This window comes from Amphiura filiformis, chromosome 12 (genome assembly GCF_039555335.1).
Source record: "Amphiura filiformis chromosome 12, Afil_fr2py, whole genome shotgun sequence".
NCBI classification, from domain to species: domain Eukaryota; kingdom Metazoa; phylum Echinodermata; class Ophiuroidea; order Amphilepidida; family Amphiuridae; genus Amphiura; species Amphiura filiformis.
The window spans coordinates 5,873,804-5,895,202 of NC_092639.1; the positions used below are offsets into that span (position 1 = coordinate 5,873,804).

General features: G+C 39.1%; 2 protein-coding genes across 3 annotated transcripts in view; one reads left to right on the forward strand and one right to left on the reverse strand.

Annotated features, from left to right (window-relative positions):
• The first annotated feature begins 1,680 nt into the window (after window positions 1–1,680).
• LOC140165704 (uncharacterized) lies at window positions 1,681–20,146 on the forward strand. 2 transcript variants are annotated; one of them, XM_072189013.1, is made up of 8 exons: window positions 1,681–1,877; window positions 7,795–9,045; window positions 9,664–9,708; window positions 11,954–13,192; window positions 15,879–15,947; window positions 16,131–16,208; window positions 17,839–18,031; window positions 19,460–20,146. In XM_072189013.1, the coding sequence occupies exons 1-8, from the start codon at window positions 1,754–1,756 to the stop codon at window positions 19,587–19,589; spliced, it is 3,129 nt and encodes a 1,042-aa protein (XP_072045114.1). In that variant the 5' UTR covers window positions 1,681–1,753; the 3' UTR covers window positions 19,590–20,146. The 2 variants fall into 2 exon arrangements, with proteins under 2 accessions (XP_072045114.1, XP_072045115.1); XM_072189014.1 differs by lacking the exons at window positions 15,879–15,947; window positions 16,131–16,208.
• LOC140165705 (uncharacterized) overlaps window positions 19,653–21,399 on the reverse strand; it is a 30,656-nt gene continuing 28,909 nt past the window's right edge. The window contains exon 15 of the mRNA XM_072189015.1: window positions 19,653–21,334. Coding sequence (XP_072045116.1) covers window positions 21,102–21,334 — 233 coding nt within the window. The 3' untranslated portion in view covers window positions 19,653–21,101. The remainder of the gene's footprint in view (window positions 21,335–21,399) is intronic.

The following is a 21,399-nucleotide window of genomic DNA, read 5'->3' on the forward strand; positions in this document are numbered from 1 at the left end:
GCGCTCTTCCACTTCCTAGTTAAACAGTTAGAGGAAGTTCTTGGAGTATACCATTGTCATTTATAGTTTATACTCAGATACAAAATATTAGCCCAGCAATTGCAAACTCGTTTCTATACCTTTTTTTTTATATTGATTTGCACATTTTTAACATTTAAAATGAGTTATATAAAAGTTCATGAAAAAGTTTTAAACATTTTGTATGAAAAACCGTTACAAAAACAGTTGTTAAAATGTTGTCAAAATGCCATAAATTTTCTTCAGCCAGAATCACGGGTCGAATAGTCAAAAAGGCGCCGAATTTTTCTCTTAACCATTGATTTCTATGGGATAGAAACTCAAGTCGTGGGTGCTACTGTTGTAAAGTCACTGAATATTTTCGCACCCATTGGTTTCTACATGACAGGAAATTGTCAAAAGTGGGGACAATTGTCAAAAGTAGCCATTGGGCTACCAAGTCGCGGGTTTGGCAACATGGCAATGCAAGTTGCGAACAGCTTGCAACATTGCTTTTAACAGATATATAGTTTGTGGTAGTGCAAGATTCATTCACATCAAAACTTGCTTTTAAAGACAATACAAAAAATACGTGCCTTGTCATGCTACTCACCTGTTGGTCATGGAATAAAAAAGAAACCTAAACCTTGAGAGCACACAAATCATTGGAATACTTAACATTCATGTGGGCGGAGCGCCCAATTTTTGGAATGTTTTTTTGATCCCCCTATATTTTCCAACCCCACACCAAAGTATTTATGAACTCTCCCTAAGTGCCCCACTAATGAACAGGCACCACTAACTAAGCACCTATGGTGACCCCGGACATCCGGGTATTTATTTTACATGACGCTACAGTGCCTACACTTACGCTTTTCAACCCACAATAGATCGTGGTTGACTTGTAACAGAGCCGATTCCGTGTGTTTACATTTTGTTTTTACCTCGAATCGAGCAAATTACTGGGCCGATTTCGGTAAAATAAAGGTTAAATACTTGGCAAAAATTGCATTTTATGTGAAGCTGAACACATGAACATGTAGAGGAGAGTCTTTATTTTTGTTGTTGGCTGGAGGCCCCATGTCGAGAAGTTATAGAAATGGTAGTATTTTGGCCGATTTGAAAAGGGACAAATCACTGAAAACTACAAATTTGACTTCTGAATCGGATTTGTTGTCTACGGAGGTCAACGGCTTGTGACGTCACCTCCGGGGTCACCCATACCCCTAATAAGCTCATTTTCTTACAACATTTATTCTTTCGTACTATAAAAACTGAATTTCAACGTCTTACGCTAGTTAGTATATTCAGTGGAAAAATGATCTCCTTATGGATGGAAAATACTTCGGGTGCTTGCAGGCTCGTTTTGCTAAGTACATGTACCACTTGTCTTCTGATATGCTCCACCGATATGTCGGTTCTTTGTTACACTTGAAAATAACCCGAACCTTCGTCGCTTTTGGAAGCTGTATTTGCAGCCCTAATACCCACCGAGCCATGAGTTGGTATTTTCAGTAATCAACCCTATTTGACCCCTGCATGAACTTGAACTCAAAATCTGTGCACATCCCATAGTGTATGTGTATTTAATAACATTTTTTGTAAAGGATATTTTTTTGTCATTGAGTATAACAGGACATGTATTTGCATAATATCTTCTTTGGTATATTTGTTGGACGTAAGCCACATAGCTGATGTAGAACTTCCACTAGTCCATCAACTTTCACTGTGTCTATCGGCAAGAACTGGATATTAAATGCCGAAAATGGCCCTGTTATATGGAAAGTTTCTTGCTGGTTTGGCCTTCATATTGATGTTGACAAATAGCTTAGTGGCAGAGGGAGCACGTGGCAATCAGCTTAGTACTGCCAGCCCTAGAGGTAAAAATATATAAATATTATAATGTTCAATAATTGCTAGAGATATTGTTTAAATAGTTATCATTTATTTTGTTTTTCAATCAAAATAATATAATATTGTTATTTGTAAGCATATATTTAAGCTTTATAGATAATCCAACTATATGCCGTCGGAATAAACTCTTAGCCCCAACAAATTAAAGCTCACCACTTCATAAGAAGATACTATTGTTGGTAGTACATAAAAGTATTTGTGGAACCAATTCTTGTTCATTATTTCTCGATTATTCGCCTGATCACCATTTTATGGTTGGGGGAAGTTAGATGCCAACTACAAATTTATCATGCTTTTTGGGTGTAGAACTGGTTATAGTTCCTAAAGGGGTGGGGTGCGCGAAGTGAACAACGAAGACTGATGTACTTTGTAATGTCACGGTACCCTTGGTACCCAAGTGATAGTAGGACACCAAAAGGTAGAAACAGATCGATGGGGACATATGCTGGGGAACTTTTCGAAGGGTCGAATGTGGGGCATATTATGAGCATGTCATGTCACCTTGTGGTGTTTTTGTGACAAAGCTCCTGGAGCACTAACCCAAACCCTTGTGCCCTTGAAGCACTAACCTTAGCCATAACATTGTGTGGACGATGAGGAATCTCCTTAACCATAACCCTTGTGCTATTCTTGTGATAAAGCTTCTGGAGCACTAACCTAAACCCTTGTGCTCATGGAGCACTAACCTAAACCTTTGTGCTCATGGAGCACTAACCCAAACCCTTATGCTCATGGAGTACTAGCCCTAACCCTAGCTTTGTGCGGAGGAGGGGGAGCTCCTGGAGCACTAATCCTAACCATAAACCCTTGTGTTTTTCTTATGACAAGCACTTACCCAAGCACTTGTGCTCCGGGGCACTAAACCACAACCCTTGTGCTCATGTAGTACTAACCTTTACCCTAGCTTTGTGCGGAGGAGGGGGAGCTCCTGGAGCACTAATCCTAACCATAAACCCTTGTGTTGTTCTTATGACAAGCACTAACCCAAGCACTTGTGCTCCGGGGCACTAAACCACAACCCTTGTGCTCATGGAGTACTAACACTAACCCTAGCCATATGTGGAGGAGGGGGAAGACCCTGACCCACTAACCCAAACCATAAAACCTTGTAGTGTTCTTGTGACAAAGGAGCAAATGGTCAATTTGGCACATTCTGTTTGAGAACCCACTACATTCACAAGACGTGTACTCAGGCGTGAAAAAAGGCGATAGTTTCAAATGTGGTGTCATTGTAGCTATCCATTGTTATTCAACACAAAGATTTATTGGTAGGGCTAGTGCTCCAGGAGCTTCCCCACCTCCTCCGCACAAGGTCAGGGTGAGTTAGTGCTTCGTGAGCACAAGGGTTTGGTTACTAGTAGTGCTCCATGAGCACAAGGTTTGGGTTAGTGCTCCAGAAGCTCCCCCTCCTCCGCACAAAGCTAGGGCTTGGGTCAGTGCCGCATGAGCACAAGGGTTTGGGTTAGTGCTCCATGAGCACAAGGGTTTGGGTTAGTGCTCCATGAGCACAAGGGTTTGGGTTAGTGCTCCATGAGCACAAGGGTTTGGGTTAGTGCTCCATGAGCACAAGGGTTTGGGTTAGTGCTCCAGAAGCTTTATCACAAGAAAAGCAAAAAGGTTATGGTTAGTGTTATTGCTCCAGTAGCTTCCTTCTCCTCCACACAAGGTTTGAGTTAGTGCTCTATCCATTGATATGCAACACGATATGACCGTGTCACAAATAATATGAGATATAGATGCTTGAAAAAACTTTTCAAACTTTTGATGAGGAGTTTATGATGTATAATTAAGTCAAACTCAGGTATATTTGAAACCTGTCTCTAATAGATAACCCAGTTTAACACTCTGGTATGTTTGTCTTAGTATATCCTGTACTTTAATTACAGGAACCAGAAATGGCGAGTTCAAGGCTGAGCACTTGGTACCAAATTCAGTTTCTTTTTTCATTGCAAAACGGCAGAGTGATATGAAATGATCCACTACCTTATCTACAACTCCCTTTATCCCTTTATCATGTTTATACAACTACCTTCGACTATAGACGAATCCAACGAGCCAAGTCATGGTCAGGATTTGGTCGGCCATATTTGGTTCCCCGCATGCACCAAACAGGTGTTGTGACTGCCCAATTGGGTGGATTAAAGCCGCTTAAAATTCGATGTTAGATTCTTTTGTGTTGTAAACTGTCATCTTTCTTTAGTCTGACGTGTAACACAATACCCTCCAAGGCCGCATCATTTCACATTTGAGGTGAAATGGAGCCGACGGGGACCCAGCTAATGGCTGCCATTGAAGTGTAGGAATGCGTGAAATTGGATTCGTCTATATTTGTGAATACGTCAAAACCGTCGGCTATTCGACCTTGTACAGCCGGCTACTATGTCGAGCCATGAGTTTTAACATATTGACGTAGTCTAGTCCAACCTTTAGATACCAACAATAAGCAACTTGATAAAGCTTCAAAAAATTGTTCCCGAAAGCTAAGCTTTTATTTTTTACTTGCAAACTTTACACAGGTTACATTGTTTCTTTCTGAACGTGGCAGGGCTGGACAGAATCGTGCGTGAATAGGCCTATTCTGTTAATATATGATTTACAAAGATAAATTATTAAGAATCCAAACTCTGAAGTGTCTACTTGGATCCATATTGCAATAATGGTCAGATAAATCAGAAAGTACAAAGCAGAAAGTACACACATTTCTTCTAGTTCTACTGTGAATTCTGACAGAAATTATAATGCCGGCGCAGCCGGTAACCACTACGATAAAAATAATCCTATCTTTTATTCTCATTCTTATTCAGTTTCAGTATAACTTTTTATAAGCAAAAGTGTTTTTCCAGAAAAACATAAATTAAATGAACGAAAACGTCACAAACATCTAAGCCGCCGAACCGCGTTCTTAATTCGCGCACGTGTATTACGCATTATTATTACGCATTATCGTGCGATCATTGAGGATCTACAAGCGTGCCGCCGTTGCGTGTCGGCGCGCTCGCTGTCTTATATGACTAACCACTATCGTGTCATTATGTATAGGTGAAAACCAATCAAATTGATAGTATTCTGTAGAATAACACAATAATGATAGGTCGTAGATAGTACAAACTATACATTTTATACATTGTCATCAGACGAGTAATTGGATATATCTTTCAACAATATCGAAGCATTTTGAGGTTTTTACCCCTGTGTGGTGACCTTTCGTGACCTCTAGCGAAAAACGTACCCTACAATTTGACTCCACTGCCCCCTAGCAGTGATCTAGAGGATCTATATTAACACCCCATGTTATCTAATATTGGTTGACATGGGTGTTGAACTCAACCATTTTTCATATCCCCTTGCTCCTAGACTAATTGGTTCTTGCTGAAAAGATTAATGGTCATATGGCAACGTCACCTTAAGGCTAGCAGAGATATGCCATACATTTTGTCTTGTTACATCCGTACAACAATTGGCCTGCCGACCTACTTTTTCAATAACTTAATTACAGTTTTAATCACTACCGGTAAGCTTTTGACACGAACCAAAAACCTAAAAAAAAACCTAAAAGGTAACAATTAACTCAAGCATGATGAAGATCCCTCGAAAATAGAGAGTCGCAAAACACTGACTCATAAGGCCCATTTAGTGATTTGCTCATCCGGAGAATCGTAAAAATCCGAAGGGTGTGTATTAAAGACAAAATAAGACATTTTAGATGAATCTGTAATTTCTGTACTAAGTAGAGAAATTAGCTACATATATTTGAATAGGGCTTCAATATAGTCAATACTGCTGTTTTCCTCGTTTTGGCTATTGTTTCATTTCAAAAATACCCATGACAATTTTGATAACTAAATCAATTACGGGAGATATTCATCATTTTCTGACCCGGTATCCAAAGATTTATCGTCTGAATATCTAATCGTGCATAGCACATTCACGTGTATCGATCCCGGGTATTCATTTCAGTGTCTCTGCTGTATAATGTAATTATTAACCGGGCGATGTCGGTGTGCGCTCCACTCGATCACTGGGTTTTAGCAGTTCTCGCAGTCTAGCGTGTCTTAGAGTGAAGCGAGTGTTTAAAAAGTGGCCATGTGGTAGGGCTAACAGAGTAACCTTGGACATGTTGAATTAAATAGCAAAACAACATGGTACAATATACGAAGCATTGTAGCGTGGTTTGTGTGAGCATGGAAGTACCACTTCCATGGTGTGAGGAAGGAAAAGATAATATTATGAAGAGCCTGGAAGCATAACCCCGGGGGGTCACTCCCATTGTGGCCTGTACACCATCCGCGATAATCAACTTTTGAAAAGCACCCTAAACAAGGGCGAGATGGCCGAGTGGTTAAGGCGTTGCGCTGCCGGCCGGGAGATACGATCGACGAGGGTTCGAGCCTTGGGCTTGCCTTAGGTGAAAATTCTCTTCCCTCCCAAAAAGTTCCTATATGGTCGGGAATCCTTCAATTAAGTTCAGTTATTTAATTTCAGAATTTAATTGAAGAATTTCTTCTCGCCCCCATACACTGCTTATCACGTGCAGATATAGGTAGTGTATGTGCTTCGTCCGTGATTCGGAAATCGCGTAAAGTCGTTGGTCCCGTGTACAGGAAGAGTCAAACCCTGTGCACCTTAAGTGTCAGAGCTATTCGAAAAGAGAAGGGGGACCATACCCGGTTCTGATATCTGCTATCAATCCTAGGTTCCAGGATCGTGCATAGGTAAAAAACTGTGCACGTTAAGCCCGTGCGACAATACTCAATTTGAGGTATGCACGTATATAGAAAGAAGAAGAAGAAGGATTTAACCCTTGGCTAAAACGATACCCTAAACAGGTAACACGCGCCTGTTTTCACACCCTGAACAGATTTGATTCCTTGCATCAAATTTCGTACCATAAATTTCATTTCCGCGTATTAGCAATTGCAATTTTGATACCCTTTTTTTCTTCCAATTGTTCATGTTTTTGACACCCTAAACACGCGATATCGTGCTTACCCACGAAAAACTACCCTTTTTACGCGTTTTTATTATCGCGGATGGTGTACAGGCCACAATGGGAGTGAACCCCCCGGGAGCATAACATTGACCTTGATGATTGTTGACTGATTATTGGCGTTGTTCTTGATTCTATAGTAACTTCAATGTTTTACTATCCCAGAAACAAGTAATGGCTCAGAACTTTCAGCTAGTCCCAGGATCGATTGCAAAGTATAACCGATCATGTGATATGGTTAGCTACAATTCCCGATCTCGGCAAACTTCGGGCAATAACCTGTACTTAAATGTGGTTTCCCTAGAATTTGCCATTTACTCCGAATGTCATTTACTACACGTAACGTTAGAGGGTTTCAGGCAGGCGTAACCAAGCGGGAGGAGGGGGGGGGGGGGCAGGGTGGAAGCTGTCTCTGTGAAAAGTTTTGTCTCCTCTTGTCCCTCACTCTGCCCCCATATGGGATGCTAATATTTAAGACTTTTCGGCCTTTTTGTACTTTTAGCCCATTTTCACAATTTTCGTCAAATGTTACCCACTTTGAAAGTGCCTTGCAACAGAAAGTTCTGGCTAAGCCACTGGCTTTGGCTAGGGTACACTGTAGAAAGATCCACTCTATTGCCACATTGTGTTAATTTACTCCAACTCATATCCCAAGCGGATTTGGCTTTTGTTCATCACTCTTCACGACAAAATTAATGGAAGGGTTTTGAATGCAAACCCATATCTATTGAATTCTGAATAGGGGCCATTTGTACTTTCCCAATCTTTCATGAATGTCTCGAGCTCACGACTCTAACTCGGGTCGCAATTATCACCTTGCAAAACACTCCCCTGGTTTAAGCGAATGACGGCATTTCATGTACTAATACTTGAATACACGTTTTCAATTTCCACAGATGACACAATCGTTCCCGAGATTTGCGGACGTAACTTCATCTTCACCTACCCCACGTCTCACCCTAGCGTCTCGCACATTGCCTACGTCATGATAACGACCTACTCATCCTCTCCGGTAACTGTCACTGTCTCTGTTCCTGGCTTAGAGTTCACCAATACTTCTACGATATCACAGACTAACTACGCTAATATCACATTCCCAAGTGATGTGATGATTGACCGCCAGGAAGAGGTGGTTAATAAGAGTATTTTAATCACTGCAAATGAGGCTGTTTGCGTATATGGCATTTGCACGAGTGGATCTACTGCTGATGGTTTCAATGTTCTCCCGAAACGTTCTCTAGGGCAGCGATACGTCATAGCATCGTACGAACCTCTTATTAACTACCAACACCCATCAGAATTTGTAGTAACGGCTCTGGAAGAAACTACTGTGGTTGATATAACATTTAATCACGATGGCCATCGAACATTACAGAAAACATTATACCCTTACGAATCGTTTCAATATCGTGATTTTACTCATGATCTTACTGGCACTCTGATAACATCCAACAAACCTATTTCAGTCATGTCAGGTAATGAATGTGCTAATGTCCCAAACACGATCGGCAAATGCGAGTTCCTTATAACACACCTGCCAGGCACAAACGGATTCGGTCGTTACTTTGTTCTCAGTCCTTTTCTGGGTCGAATTTCCGGCTACGTGTTCCGCGTACTAGCAATATCAAATAACACCAATGTGACTGTTTCTGACGGCACTATGGTCCAGCTGTCTGAATTTGATTTCTACGAAGGAGACGCATTGACTGCTGAAATTGTCACCACCATATCGACAACTAAAGATGTCATTGTCACCCAATATGCTAAAGGACTCTACAGTGATTATAAACCAGGGGATCCATTTATGCTTTTAATTCCACCAACTACTTTCTTCAGTAACAATGTCACATTCCCAGTGACAAATATCCCCAGTATTAAGACTCTGCAAACTTCTATAAATATCATAGTGCGTTGTGAAGAAAACCTTGATATCAGTCTGGATGGGCAGATTGAGCCACCCTGGTTTGATCGCCTCAATAGTGACGGAGAATTTTGTGTGTTACGGAAGTTTGTAGAACCTGGTTTACATTCCGTGGGACATCCATCAAGGAATGCCAAGTTTATGGTAGTTGTATATGGCTTTGTATGGCGAGCATCCTATGGATATCTTGCAGGGTATAACCTTCAAGAAGACGAAAGTATTCCAGGTAGGTAAATGTAATCACCCGAATGCATCAATGCTTAACAATATCATACGTTACACTTGTTTTCGGTTTTGTATGCCAACATTTTGACAAATTAGCAAAAAGGCTATCCAAATGAACATATTAACATATATTTTTATCTTACAACTGTAAATTATTGTAATAATTATACTTCAGCCTATTGAGGCTGTTCAATTTATTTGGTTTCGTTACGTTGATGACACATAAAATAATGACGTCACTCGCGATAGATCGATTCATTTGTTGTTTCGTCATGATTCGGCTGTTCCATCTCGCACCCTCGGACACGAAGGGGACACAAAGGGGAAATCACAAAACATGACAAATACCTCTTGGTGAAACAATTCAAAAAGTTCGATTTCTTATCAGGAAATAAACTCATAATACAAACCAATAGTGATTTCGCGATGGTGTCCCCTTTGACATACATGAGAAATGGATAAGTTCGATAGATGGAACAATCCCGACCGAGAGAATGGACCACAGCTACCTCAGTAGAACATATCTCGCTATTGTCCTGATTGTATTGGATGTAGTTTCTTGGGTTTATTTGGGTTTCAGGCAGTTTTAAAATTAACAATTGTTTTATTGTATGTTTAGTTGTTACAGAGGTTCCTCCAGCGACTTTGTTGACGTTACCCACAGGTAAATTAATTAACAATCATTATCAAAAGTCTTTTACATAGGTTAAAGGAAGCTTTAATTTGCTTACGGGGGTCTACACCCCTGTGGTAAATTTGTGGCTATTTTTGCATTTTTCTCAAAATTAATAACACACTGGTAAAAAACAGTTATGTATATAATTGGGGCAAGGAATCCAATTACTACACTGAAATTTCAGTGACTCAAGACAAGCGGTTCAGTAAATATGATAGGAAATTAGGTACATCCTAGCAGTACCTCATTTTCTATCATAAGTATAGAACCGCTACTCTTGGTTCAATGAAATTACAGTGAAGTAATTGGTTTCCTTGCCCCTATAATATACACAACTTTTGTTACCAGCGTGTTATTAGTTTTTGAGAAAAATGCAAAAATAGTCACAAATTTATTGAGGGGTGTAGTACCCCCTTAATGTGATGAACAAGTTGCTCTCTTTATTAAGGCAGCTGTGTACTCTAGACATTGTTTCTTTCGCAAAATTGAGTTTTTTTGATATGTTTGTACTTTGTTATGTTTTTTATAAATACAAGGAATGAAAATCCAGATTTGTAAACTCCAACTGCAATATTTTAAGGATTTTATTTCACTATTCCACTCGTGTTTGAAATTGAAAAGGAAAGAAAATCTTTGTTGTACCAGCAGGGTACACGCGCGCAACAACGCATCGCGTTGCGTATCGCGCAATTTGTTAACGCACAAATACGCTACGCATACGCGACGCTTATCTGCATGCGCGGCGCATCTTATGGAAACACCACGGAAGCACAAAAACCAAGTGGTCAAATGGCTCCGTTTTAGCTGATAAAATGTGGGTTTTTTCAAGTTCTTTCCCCCGATTTAAATATCAAGTTATGAATGGATTTCGCTCAAACTTCTCAAGGGGCCGTGGATTTACCCGATGTTTATGTAATGTAAGGTAGCAAAATAAAAACTGCCGCATTCTCCTGCGAGATTCGATGAAAGTGAAAAATGTTTATTTTAATGTTCATTTTCTCGGTAAAATGACGACTTAGGTACACGATAACTCAATAAATACAGCATCTATAGGTAAGCAATAATGATCATCGTAAAAAGCATGATCGACTCAAGAAACGGGTTTCTCATTTTTTTATATTTCCGATTTTAGGCATCATTTTGTGCAAATAGGCGTTTGTGAATTTTAATAAGTTCAATTTGATGCCTTATATGGTCAATATCTCAAAAATAAGGCCAATATCAAAAAATTTAAAAAACCGTTTTTGGAATGGAGCCTCAAGATTGAGCTTAAAACAAAATAATATATTTTGGAAAGAGTGTTTTTTTGTTATGATGTACCTAACAAATATTGCCCAAAACTCACTTTTTTGTGATTTTCTTCATAATTGTTGTTTTTACCCCAAATCAGTATTTATATTAAGATTTATTGATGTCTTGCCTTCATAAAAATGTATACTTTTGTCTTGCGCGAATAATTACAAAGTTATTGCATTTTTACTACATGCATATCTGAGAGTACACAGCCTCCTTAAATAATGTAGTTGAAGCTGGCTTCTGGAATCGAAGCAATAATTTTCGATTTTAAAAGAGCAATTTGAAATTTGTCAAACTATTGGTTTGCACATTCAGGAGTTGATTTCCGATATAGAGAGTTGTTTTAAGGAATGAAAATAACTACAGTTCACTTTCGGGACCTCGGAAAGTGCCGAAAGCCTTTACGATTTAACACTTCATACATCGTACATCGTTACTGTGCTATTCACTGTGCGTTGTGGCGAAGCGCACATCGTTACTGCTCAATTCACCGAGCGTAGTGGTGAAGCGAACATCGTTACCTAGCAGTTCACCGTGCGTAGTGGCGTAGCGAACATCGTTACTGCGCAGTTCACTCTGCGTAGTGGCGAAGCGAGCATCGTTACTGCGCAGTTCACCGTGCGTAGTGGCGAAGCGAACATCGTTACTGCGCAGTTCACAGTGCGTAGTGGCCAAGCGCACATCATTACTTTGCAGTTCACCGAGCGTAGTGGCCAAGCGAACCTCGTTACTGCATAGTTCACCGAGCGTAGTGGCAATGGTCGTTAACGATGTCCGCATCGGACGTATAATTATGTAGGGATAAAGCACCAAGTCTTTCAGGATTTACCGAAAAGGTTATTGAGTTCACGTCAAATTATGACTTCCGATTTTTTTATTGCTGTTACAGTGATGGAATTCCTATATTAAAACCAACCCTTTCCCCTTTTCTCTGTAGAATCTATAATGTATCCCGACTCAGCAGGGCGCCATTTTGTATTTGCATTTCCAACGCCAACCTCCTCGATGCAAAATGTCTACATCCTGATCACCACACTGACGGCTGCAGCGACGACAGTTTCTGTCAAAGTTCCAAGTGTGTCATTCCAAACGTCAGTAACTGTATCCCGTGAGCAACACGGAAACGTCACGCTACCACGGAATACCATCAACAGACTGTCTGCCACGTCTCAGAATACCGTTATCGTTGCGGCACAAACACGTGTATCGGTCTTCGCAGTGTGCGGAGGAAGTACCACCATTGACGCCTTTCTTATTCTACCAGTAACAACGCATGGGAGTGAGTATGTCATCTCCTCATACCACCCACTTGTTGCGTATGGGCATGCTTCTGAGTTTACGGTTTCCTCATTAGACACACGAACTGAGTTTAACATCACATCAAGTCATGAGCTACCACAGGTATACACTCTGCAACCCTACGAAACTCGCTTGGTTCGTAATCTGGAGAGAGACCTAACAGGTACCAGGATATACTCTAACAATCCTGTGTCTGTTGTCTCGGGTGTTCAATGCGCAAATGTTCCCGCTGATATCGGTAAATGTGAATACGTCGTAGACCATTTGTCGTCTGTTGGCAACTTTGGACGACAGTTCGTTTTAGCGCCATTCCTTGGACGAAGATCCGGATATGTGTTCCGTGTAATGACGGCAGGGGCTAGAGCCCTTATAAGGTTCTCAGATGGACGGTCGTTCAACATTGATCCATATGACTACTATGAGGTCGATGTTGTGGATGATGATGTCTTGATTGTAACATCGGACAACCCTGTCATGGTATCACAGTTTGCCAAGGGTTGCTATAGTGATTATCTCACGGGAGACCCATTCATGATGCTGATACCGCCTACTGAGGCTTACTCTGGAAGCGTGACATTCCCTGTGACCAGCATCAAAACAGCAGAAACAGTTAGAGCATATGTCAATATATACATAGATTGTCGATTAGCAGACAACTTGATACTGGATGGGCAGGTTATAGCAGATTGGAGCCGACTAAGTGCCTCCGAAGGTTTCTGCATTTTAAGGAATAGAATTTCAGAAGGCGTTCACACGGTGTGGCATCGAGATCAGAACGCCAGATTTGCAGTCATGGTGTATGCACATGCCTGGAGAGCAGCGTATGGTTACATGGCTGGGTATAACATTCAATCATCGACGATAGTACCAACTGAAGGTAAGTGTTTTAACAAATATCTTTGAGCGTGTTTATTATAGGGAGATTGCGATTTCCAAACGTACGTATTGAACGTACGCGGAATCTATTCAAAACCACTCTCCTGTGACGGGATTTTGAATAGATTCCACGTACGTTCGATGCTACATTTGGAAATCACAATCTCTCTATTATCTGTTATTTAGCGTATAAGTACTGCGAAAACAATGGATATTACCGTATAATCTTTCCGTATACAGCCACTATAAACACGCTCATACTAGTGACAAACAAAAACACGTGACGTCATACAGTTACGCAGAAAACCTGTACACTATTGTATTTATTCCGTAAGCCTATATGGCATGGGTGGCATAACACGAGGTTACCACACTATTCTTCCTAATTCGCAAAATATATTCGCGATCATTTGTTACATGCCAGAACAATTCTTTCAGGCCGAAGTGCTCATCTCTTTGTCCTTGGGTGGAGGGCCTATATGCACAACACGATGGCACCGTCGAGGCTCGAACCCTTAAACCTCCAGTTATGAGTCAGAGCCCGTTCGAAGCAGCGCACCCATATTTAGCTCCCGGAAATGTCAGTATAAGGGGGCTATAATTTTCTTCGAAAGGGGGGGGGGGGTCCAAAATATACGGGGGAGGGGTCACAAGATTACCACAGATAGTGTGTTTATTTTATACAAAAAGACAATTTTAGCTTGTTTAGGGGGTAAGGTGTATCGGTGGTGGTGGTGGTGGTTGGGTGGGGGTCATGAAGTTTTTGTTTTTGAGTTTCTACGGATTAATGCAAGCACACAGACTGCTATATGAGATCTTCTAGAACTATCTATAGTCTATATATCTACCTCGAGTCACCGGCACTATAGCTTTGAAGTTCAGCATGTTCTGCGTTACCTTAGCGTTACTTGGTGTGTATACATACTTTTACTCGCGGGATCAACCTGCCGCATATGTACACGCAAGAAACTACGCTAAGCCAACGCAGCACACGCTGAACTTCAAAGCTAGTGCCGGTGACTCGAGGTAGATATATAGACTATATAGCAATTTTGTCAAGATTGTGAATTTGCCAATAATATTACTTTACTTTAAACGTGGTAGGCTGATATTTATCACACATGTATAGTTTCCTCTTACTCAGGATATCAACACATAATCCAAATTTACACCTGCATACATGTAGGCCTACGTTATGAACTTAGCCTTCTGGCTGCTCTATGCGCGCTTCCTGACTTTATGTTGTAATATACATAGGCAGTCAAGTTAGCTCAATCGATAAGGCGTTCGACTATGGTGCGAGAGGTTGCGGGTTCGAACCCTGGCGGTGCCTAGTACGCTCTCGTGGAAATAATTGAGTAAGCTTGAAATTCCCCTGGACAAGGAACTTACTGCTAATTTGTCTCGTTGTAACTCGGGGAGCTGATCCTGGTTGCGAAGGTTATTTGTGGAATGTCTAGGGTGTACGCTCTTGAAGCAGCAAAGTCCCTGAATTGTTTAATGGTTTATGGAATGATGTGGCGCATAGTGGTCAGCGACAACCTGTAAAGTGTGCTGAGGCTTGTGGATCAACGTCTAGGTGTTGTGCCTGTGCGTAGCGCACTATAAATCACTGCGCTTCTTTTTTTTTAAATACTGCTGTGCACAATTTCATTTTAAGTTTTGTTCTTGTTTGGTCCATATAATAACATTATATTAAACTGATTCTGATTTGTTTTGAATTTCATAATAATTTGCACACGGGTTTTCTGACTTCTCTGTAATCTAATTTTTTAAATTTGTAACACTGGTGTCATCGTCGCCAAAATATATCCTACTTTGTATTATGTCAATAATATCATTTCATTTTGCTTTTCACAAATGCCAACATATTTTGCTGCTGATGTCACTCACTGGACATGTTGAATAGGTCAATTAGATAACAACTAATAATCTCGACTTTTATTCTGTTTTTGTTAAGCATCTTATAATAATACTAAACTCAACCCAGAAAGTATCGAAACGATTATAGATGGTCAGATATATCGGGAACTGAAATATATAGCAAACACTTATTTAATGTATATAAAGCGCAGCTTTCTCCTGCGCATTTTGATACCTCTTTTGTTGAGTTATGGGCGCTTGAGTGGCTTCAAGTCGGATTTTGAAAGTTGCACTTCGCTCCTGTTCAAGACAAATGCGTTCGTCGTGTACACCCCCCCATCAAGACAAATGACACCGATGTGCTCTGTTTTAATACTTAACCATGAACTTTACTTTATTTTACTTCTTCGACTTCCAACTTCAATACTTGCTGCCCTTAACTTATCTCTGACTTATCTCATGAACTCTTTCTGCTGACATCTCAATACTTGGTGTGCCCATCATCACTGTCTATCACTGCCTGGATTCATCGTCGCATGCTCTGAACAAGGTGTCTTTTCTTTGGCTTGAATAGGAGCTAAGTGCAACTTTCAAAATCCGACTTGAAGCCACTCAAGCGCCCATAACTCGACCAAATGATATCGTAGAGCAACAAAAGAGGTATCAAAATGCGCAGGAGCAAGCTGCGCTTTATATACATTAAATAAGTTTTTGCTATATATTTCAGTTGCCGATATATCTGACCATCTATAATCGTTTCGATACTTTCTGGGTTGAGTTTATATAATTTATGTATACCCTATGTATCTTTACCATGATTACAGGACGACTATTGACAACCGCTAGGCCTCCTCCTCCATCAAATCCAAAAACAGCAAAATGGCGCAAAGAAGGTACCACAGTATTATCTATATTGTTTTTTCTTGTCAGAAATGATCAAAAACGAAATCAAAACTTTTAAAAGATTTCAAAAGTTCGATGTAAACCTTACTTAGACTATAAAATGAAACCTTGTGATGTAAATGTGATTCAGGAGACAATAAAGTACATACAAACTTTTTGATTTGATTTTGCAGACAACAACAACATCATCACAGGTTTTTTGACCAAACCACCTGCTGCGCCACAAAACACCAAAAAGACACCTCAAAAAGGTAATTTTTGGGCAAATAATGTACCCAAACAGATTAATAGAAGTAGAACCAGTAGTTTAGACCTACTTTCCTTCTCCTATATACATACGCCTCAATTCAAAAGAATGCCAGGACTCATTTACCACCTAGTAGTTTCGCACCATAATGTAATGTAAAGTGAGGCTTGTGGATCGACGTCTAAGCGTTATGCCTGAAATCACTGCGTATTTTGTATTTATTTTTTTAATCCACATCGTTATACTGCTTCTGATATTTTTTGTTGCCGATAACAATAAAATATGTTTGTATTTGATAAATGTTTAATTTATACAATTTCAGTTTCTTGATTTTTGTTTGCACTATTTCCTTTGTGCAGTAAATCAGCTATAATTTAGTTTTAAAACGTACAATCATGTAATAAGCCAAATCGGCATTGGAAGTTTGCAATGCATTGTGGGACAGGTTTTGCAGTTTTGGGACACTTTGCCCTCTGACCTATTGGGAAAATTCAGAAAAATTGTTTTTTGTGCTTACAAAATATAATCTAAAATGTTTTACAAGAATGAAAACGAACCCAAAAAATATTATTATTGAATAAATTAATTATTTAAACATTTTTAATGATATCATTATGACAATAATAAATTAATTAATAATGATTAAGCAATTTTCCCGATATGTGAGAGGTCAAAGTGTCCCAAAACTGCTCTAAAAAACCGGAAGTTATAATGGCGATTGGCACTTATTGAGATGTCCTGCATATCGTAATCAGAGTTTGGCAGACGACCGAATATAATTTCGTCTCTTTTAGCTACATTCTAAGATGATGCGACAACGGTGTAAGTCTTGGGTATAATTTGCTTCACGTTTTTCACAAATATTGCCCTCGAACAAATCTGAATCCACATTAACTGGCAAACAAATTCGGAATTTAAAGGAGTATTTCGTGATCCTAGCATCCTCTTTTAATGATATTTTCAGTAGATATCCACGAAAAAAGCTTATTCCCAAAATGTCAGTTAATTCCGATTTTGCATTTGCGAGTTTTAATATGCATGATTATGTGTATTACACTGCTCCATAGACAATGTGTTGTAATTTGGCTATATTTTTGCTAAATGAATTAATCTGCAAGAAATATTTTGTACATAAACATTATGTAGCCAGAGGTTTCCAGTGGTATAAAAGTCTCAACTTTTTTGAGAAAGTGGAGGATGAGGCTGTGGATCACGAAATGCCCTTTTAACAAAGGATCGAGATACAAAAGTTGGGACACCCCTGTTTGTTCAATACGATAAACCATAATCCCAAGCCAAACCCTACTGCCATACCCTAGCTGGCGAGCCCAACCTTAATCGTAACCCTACCTGTCATAACTCGAACCAGTGAGTCTAATCCAAACACTACCTAAGGTCACAAGTAATACGCGTTTTGTTGTTGATTGCGTGTTGTATAAGCGGAGGAATGCGATTATTAAAGTATAGTAATGAAACAGGACTAATTACCATAGCGATGGGTCAAAACATATTGCCCCGCGATATAAGTAGGCTGCACTCATCACTTGTCATGCCTGTGTATGTGTAAATCCATAGATTGAATATAATAAAAAATAAATAATTGATCTATATATTTGTTGCATGTCACACATCAGGATCGAACCAAAAGGGTCCCAACTCTGCAGGTGGAGGGCCCTATGCTAAGAGCTTGTCAGCAGACACCACACAGGGACTGAGAGTCAGAGAAAACTTCCTAATGTTTATGTGCATCTTAGCCGTTCTGTTGATACTTATTGTATTGTTTGCGCTCCTTATGTTCTGGAGAGACTGGCGGAAGAAGAATAACGGGTAAGTGCTTATACCGTAGAATTCCGTCTACAAGCACAGCTTCTAAACGAGGGCTTTTTGACGAAAGAGACGAAAGGCAAATACCCTACAAAGACACATTACAATAGATTGGTCTTACAATAATACGTGTTCGTACAGCCGCTTGTATCAATAATATAGTTGTTTTAACTCCAAATAATGTTTGTGTGGAGAGTGTCTGCCTGTCGTCTCTTTCGTCAAATAACCCTCGTTTATATGCTTGTAGACAAGGTTTTACGGCATTAGGACTTCATTCTAAATTTAATTGGGAGAAAAGAGTCCAAAGAAAAACTGTCAAGGATAGTACCGGTACTTATAAATGATAAACATGAGAATAGTGCTTTAAACATGTCAAATCTTACTGGAGAGACTAACGGAAGTTATTGTCTAGAAACGAATGTTACAATTTGTCGGTATACGGTGGCTTGAACTTAAGGGATCTGGAATGAGCATTTTGAGCGTTTCGACAGTATTTTTTGTGGGACATGAGATCACATCAGACATATCGAATTGCATTCTGAATACGAAGAATGTCTTTCTGATATCAAATAATTTTAATTTTTGAAATAATCCGATATAATACAAATTTTATGACAAATTATACAAAATTGTTTTTTTTTCTTCACATTTTTGATATATAACAGTCCTCGGAGTAAATTTTATAAATCTAATGATATATTCTTTAAGTGTATATAGCTGGGAGGAAAAGCCGACGATCAATTGAAAATTTTGACCTTTCATATTGAAGATATGGATTTTTCCCCAAAAAGACCTAATTTTTTGGATGTTTTGGGAAAAAAATCCATATCTTCCATACGAAAGGTCAAAATTTTCAATTGATCGTCGGCTTTTCATCCCACCTACATACACTTTAAGTACATATCATCAGATTTCTAAAATATCAATTTCAATCATTTGCCATAAAATGTGTATTACATTGCGAATTCCAAAAAATCAAAATTATTCGATATCATAAGGACATTCTTCGTATTCAGAATGCAATTCGATATGTCTGATGTGCTCTAATGTCCCACAATAAATACTGTCCAAACGCTCATACCCCATCCCTTAAATGTATTGGAGTAAGAGAATCTTTGGCATCCCAGCAAACACAAAGCGTTTTACAGAAAACGTGTAAATGTCGGATTTATCTATAATACGAAATATTTTACAACATCATTTTGACAATTTTTTCTACCGTAAATTTTGTGGCGCATATGAAACGTTTAAAAAATGTTTTCATGACCTTAATATAACCCGACATTTAAATGTTATTAAAACCAACCAAAACGCGTTTATAACAAATTTATAATGCTTTAAAAACACTTCTGTGTTTGCTGAGATTGTGGCATTGCATTGCAATTCAATTTACCGGTATTTCAATTACTATAATTTGTTTGGCTATTTCAGATCATTCAGTTCCATCTCTTCAGGCGTTCCACAAACCCATGAGGACGACACCAAAAGTACAGAAGGAATGGCCATGGAAAGCATGGAACCAGAGCCATTTACGGATTATGATAAAAACCCATTAATCTAACCGGGCAAGCTTAACACACTGTGTTACTGATTATAGATATTTTCAAATTGAAAACACGATGAATTAATAAGATGATTGATATTCATATCAATATCATTTTGTTTTTTTAATATGAAGATAAAATACAAAGAGCGTAATACGATATATATTTTAAATTAAAATATGTATTGCTTTACTGCACAGTACCAATGTCAAATTGGATATTAATATGCAAAAAGTCAAGAAGTGAAATTCCATCGTGATGCATATTACACCGTAATAAGTAATATAGGAGAAACAGAATTCTATAGATATATAGTATACTGCGCTAAAAAAGTATCTTTCCTAATTTTAAAACTAAACCCTATTTGGGTAAATTTATTTGTTTACTAGATCCCATCTGGCACATTATGACAAGAGCCTCATTATGACACCCCATTGAATCCAATGTGACTTCAAGAAGCAAAGTTACAAGCATTTGATTAGACGAAGGCCCAGTTTTAAAAATGACAAACTGGCCTATTCAAAACTCCACGGACTAGACATCTGGTTTGAGAGTGGTGAATGGCTAATTTATGCGTGCCTTTTTATTTAAAACAAAAAGAAAAAAAGAAAACCGAAGCAAAAGAACTGACAAATAAACTGAAAGTACAGAGAAGTAAAAACTGAAATAAAAACTGCTTTAAATAAATCTTCATTGAAGAAACTGTGTTGTCTCTTTGTTGCGCTTGTTGGAATCTTTTTGCGCCTTGTATAGGCCAGTTTGTCACTTTTAAAACTGGACCTTCGTCTATTCAATTGCTTGTAACTTTACTTCTGGAGGTCACATTGGATTCAATGTGGTGTCGTAATGTGCAGGATTAGATAATGCATCTATTAAAAAAAATTATTCCAACATGGTTCAGTGTTGGAATTGTGATTATTTGTCCAAGTGTAAGGATACTTTTTTGGCGCAGTATATAATTAAAAGCGTACATGCATTTGAAGAGAACTGGGCACAATTTGTTTTTAGAACGTGTACACACGGTGCTAGAGTGACATAAACGTAACAAATGTGGACCCTACGTAAGTATATCTCATCGACTACACTGTGAAATTCTTATAAGATCATTGATCGTGATTTGTTTGCATAACACCGAATAACACTTTACTCAGTATAAATCTTTCCATATCTACACACGTGAGGTGCTTTATGCGATTCGTCGGGCGCGAGTAGCGAGCAGGCACAGCTTTCCACTTTTTTAAAATAGCTAACGTCGCCCTCTATAGACAGAATGATGCCAGTGGATCCGACTGTGGACGGTTTATCATGTTTATAATTAGATGCTATAATTGACGACCGATTAAGAAATATTAGTTTGCGTATGACGTCCTGTCAACCAGACCAAAAATGCCGTACTGTGCAGGTCAGTAACCAATCACGTCGCGCATTTGCCCTGACGTCAGACGCAAACTAGTCTTTTTAATTCGATCTTCAATATTATATTCGGCATTATGCGGCAATCACAATAAAATATAAGGGAAAGTAGCGATCTATTGTTTAGATAAGACAGCCATGTTCAGAGTGACTGGGTCACGTAGTTTTGGTTCAGCTTTTCGTTGCTGGTGCATTCCCAGACGAAGTAAAATGTGGACACGCATTAGCACCATGAGAAGGAAAATGAGAATACACAGGCTTAAAGTCATCAAAGAGATTTGAACCACCGATGCTTCGGAATACCATGGCTGTGTCGTTGCTTCGTTTGTTTCATGTGATGCCGAAGGACCTGTTAAAATATTGTTCAAGAAACAATATTGTCAGTAATTAGAGTAATACAATGTAAATAGCTAA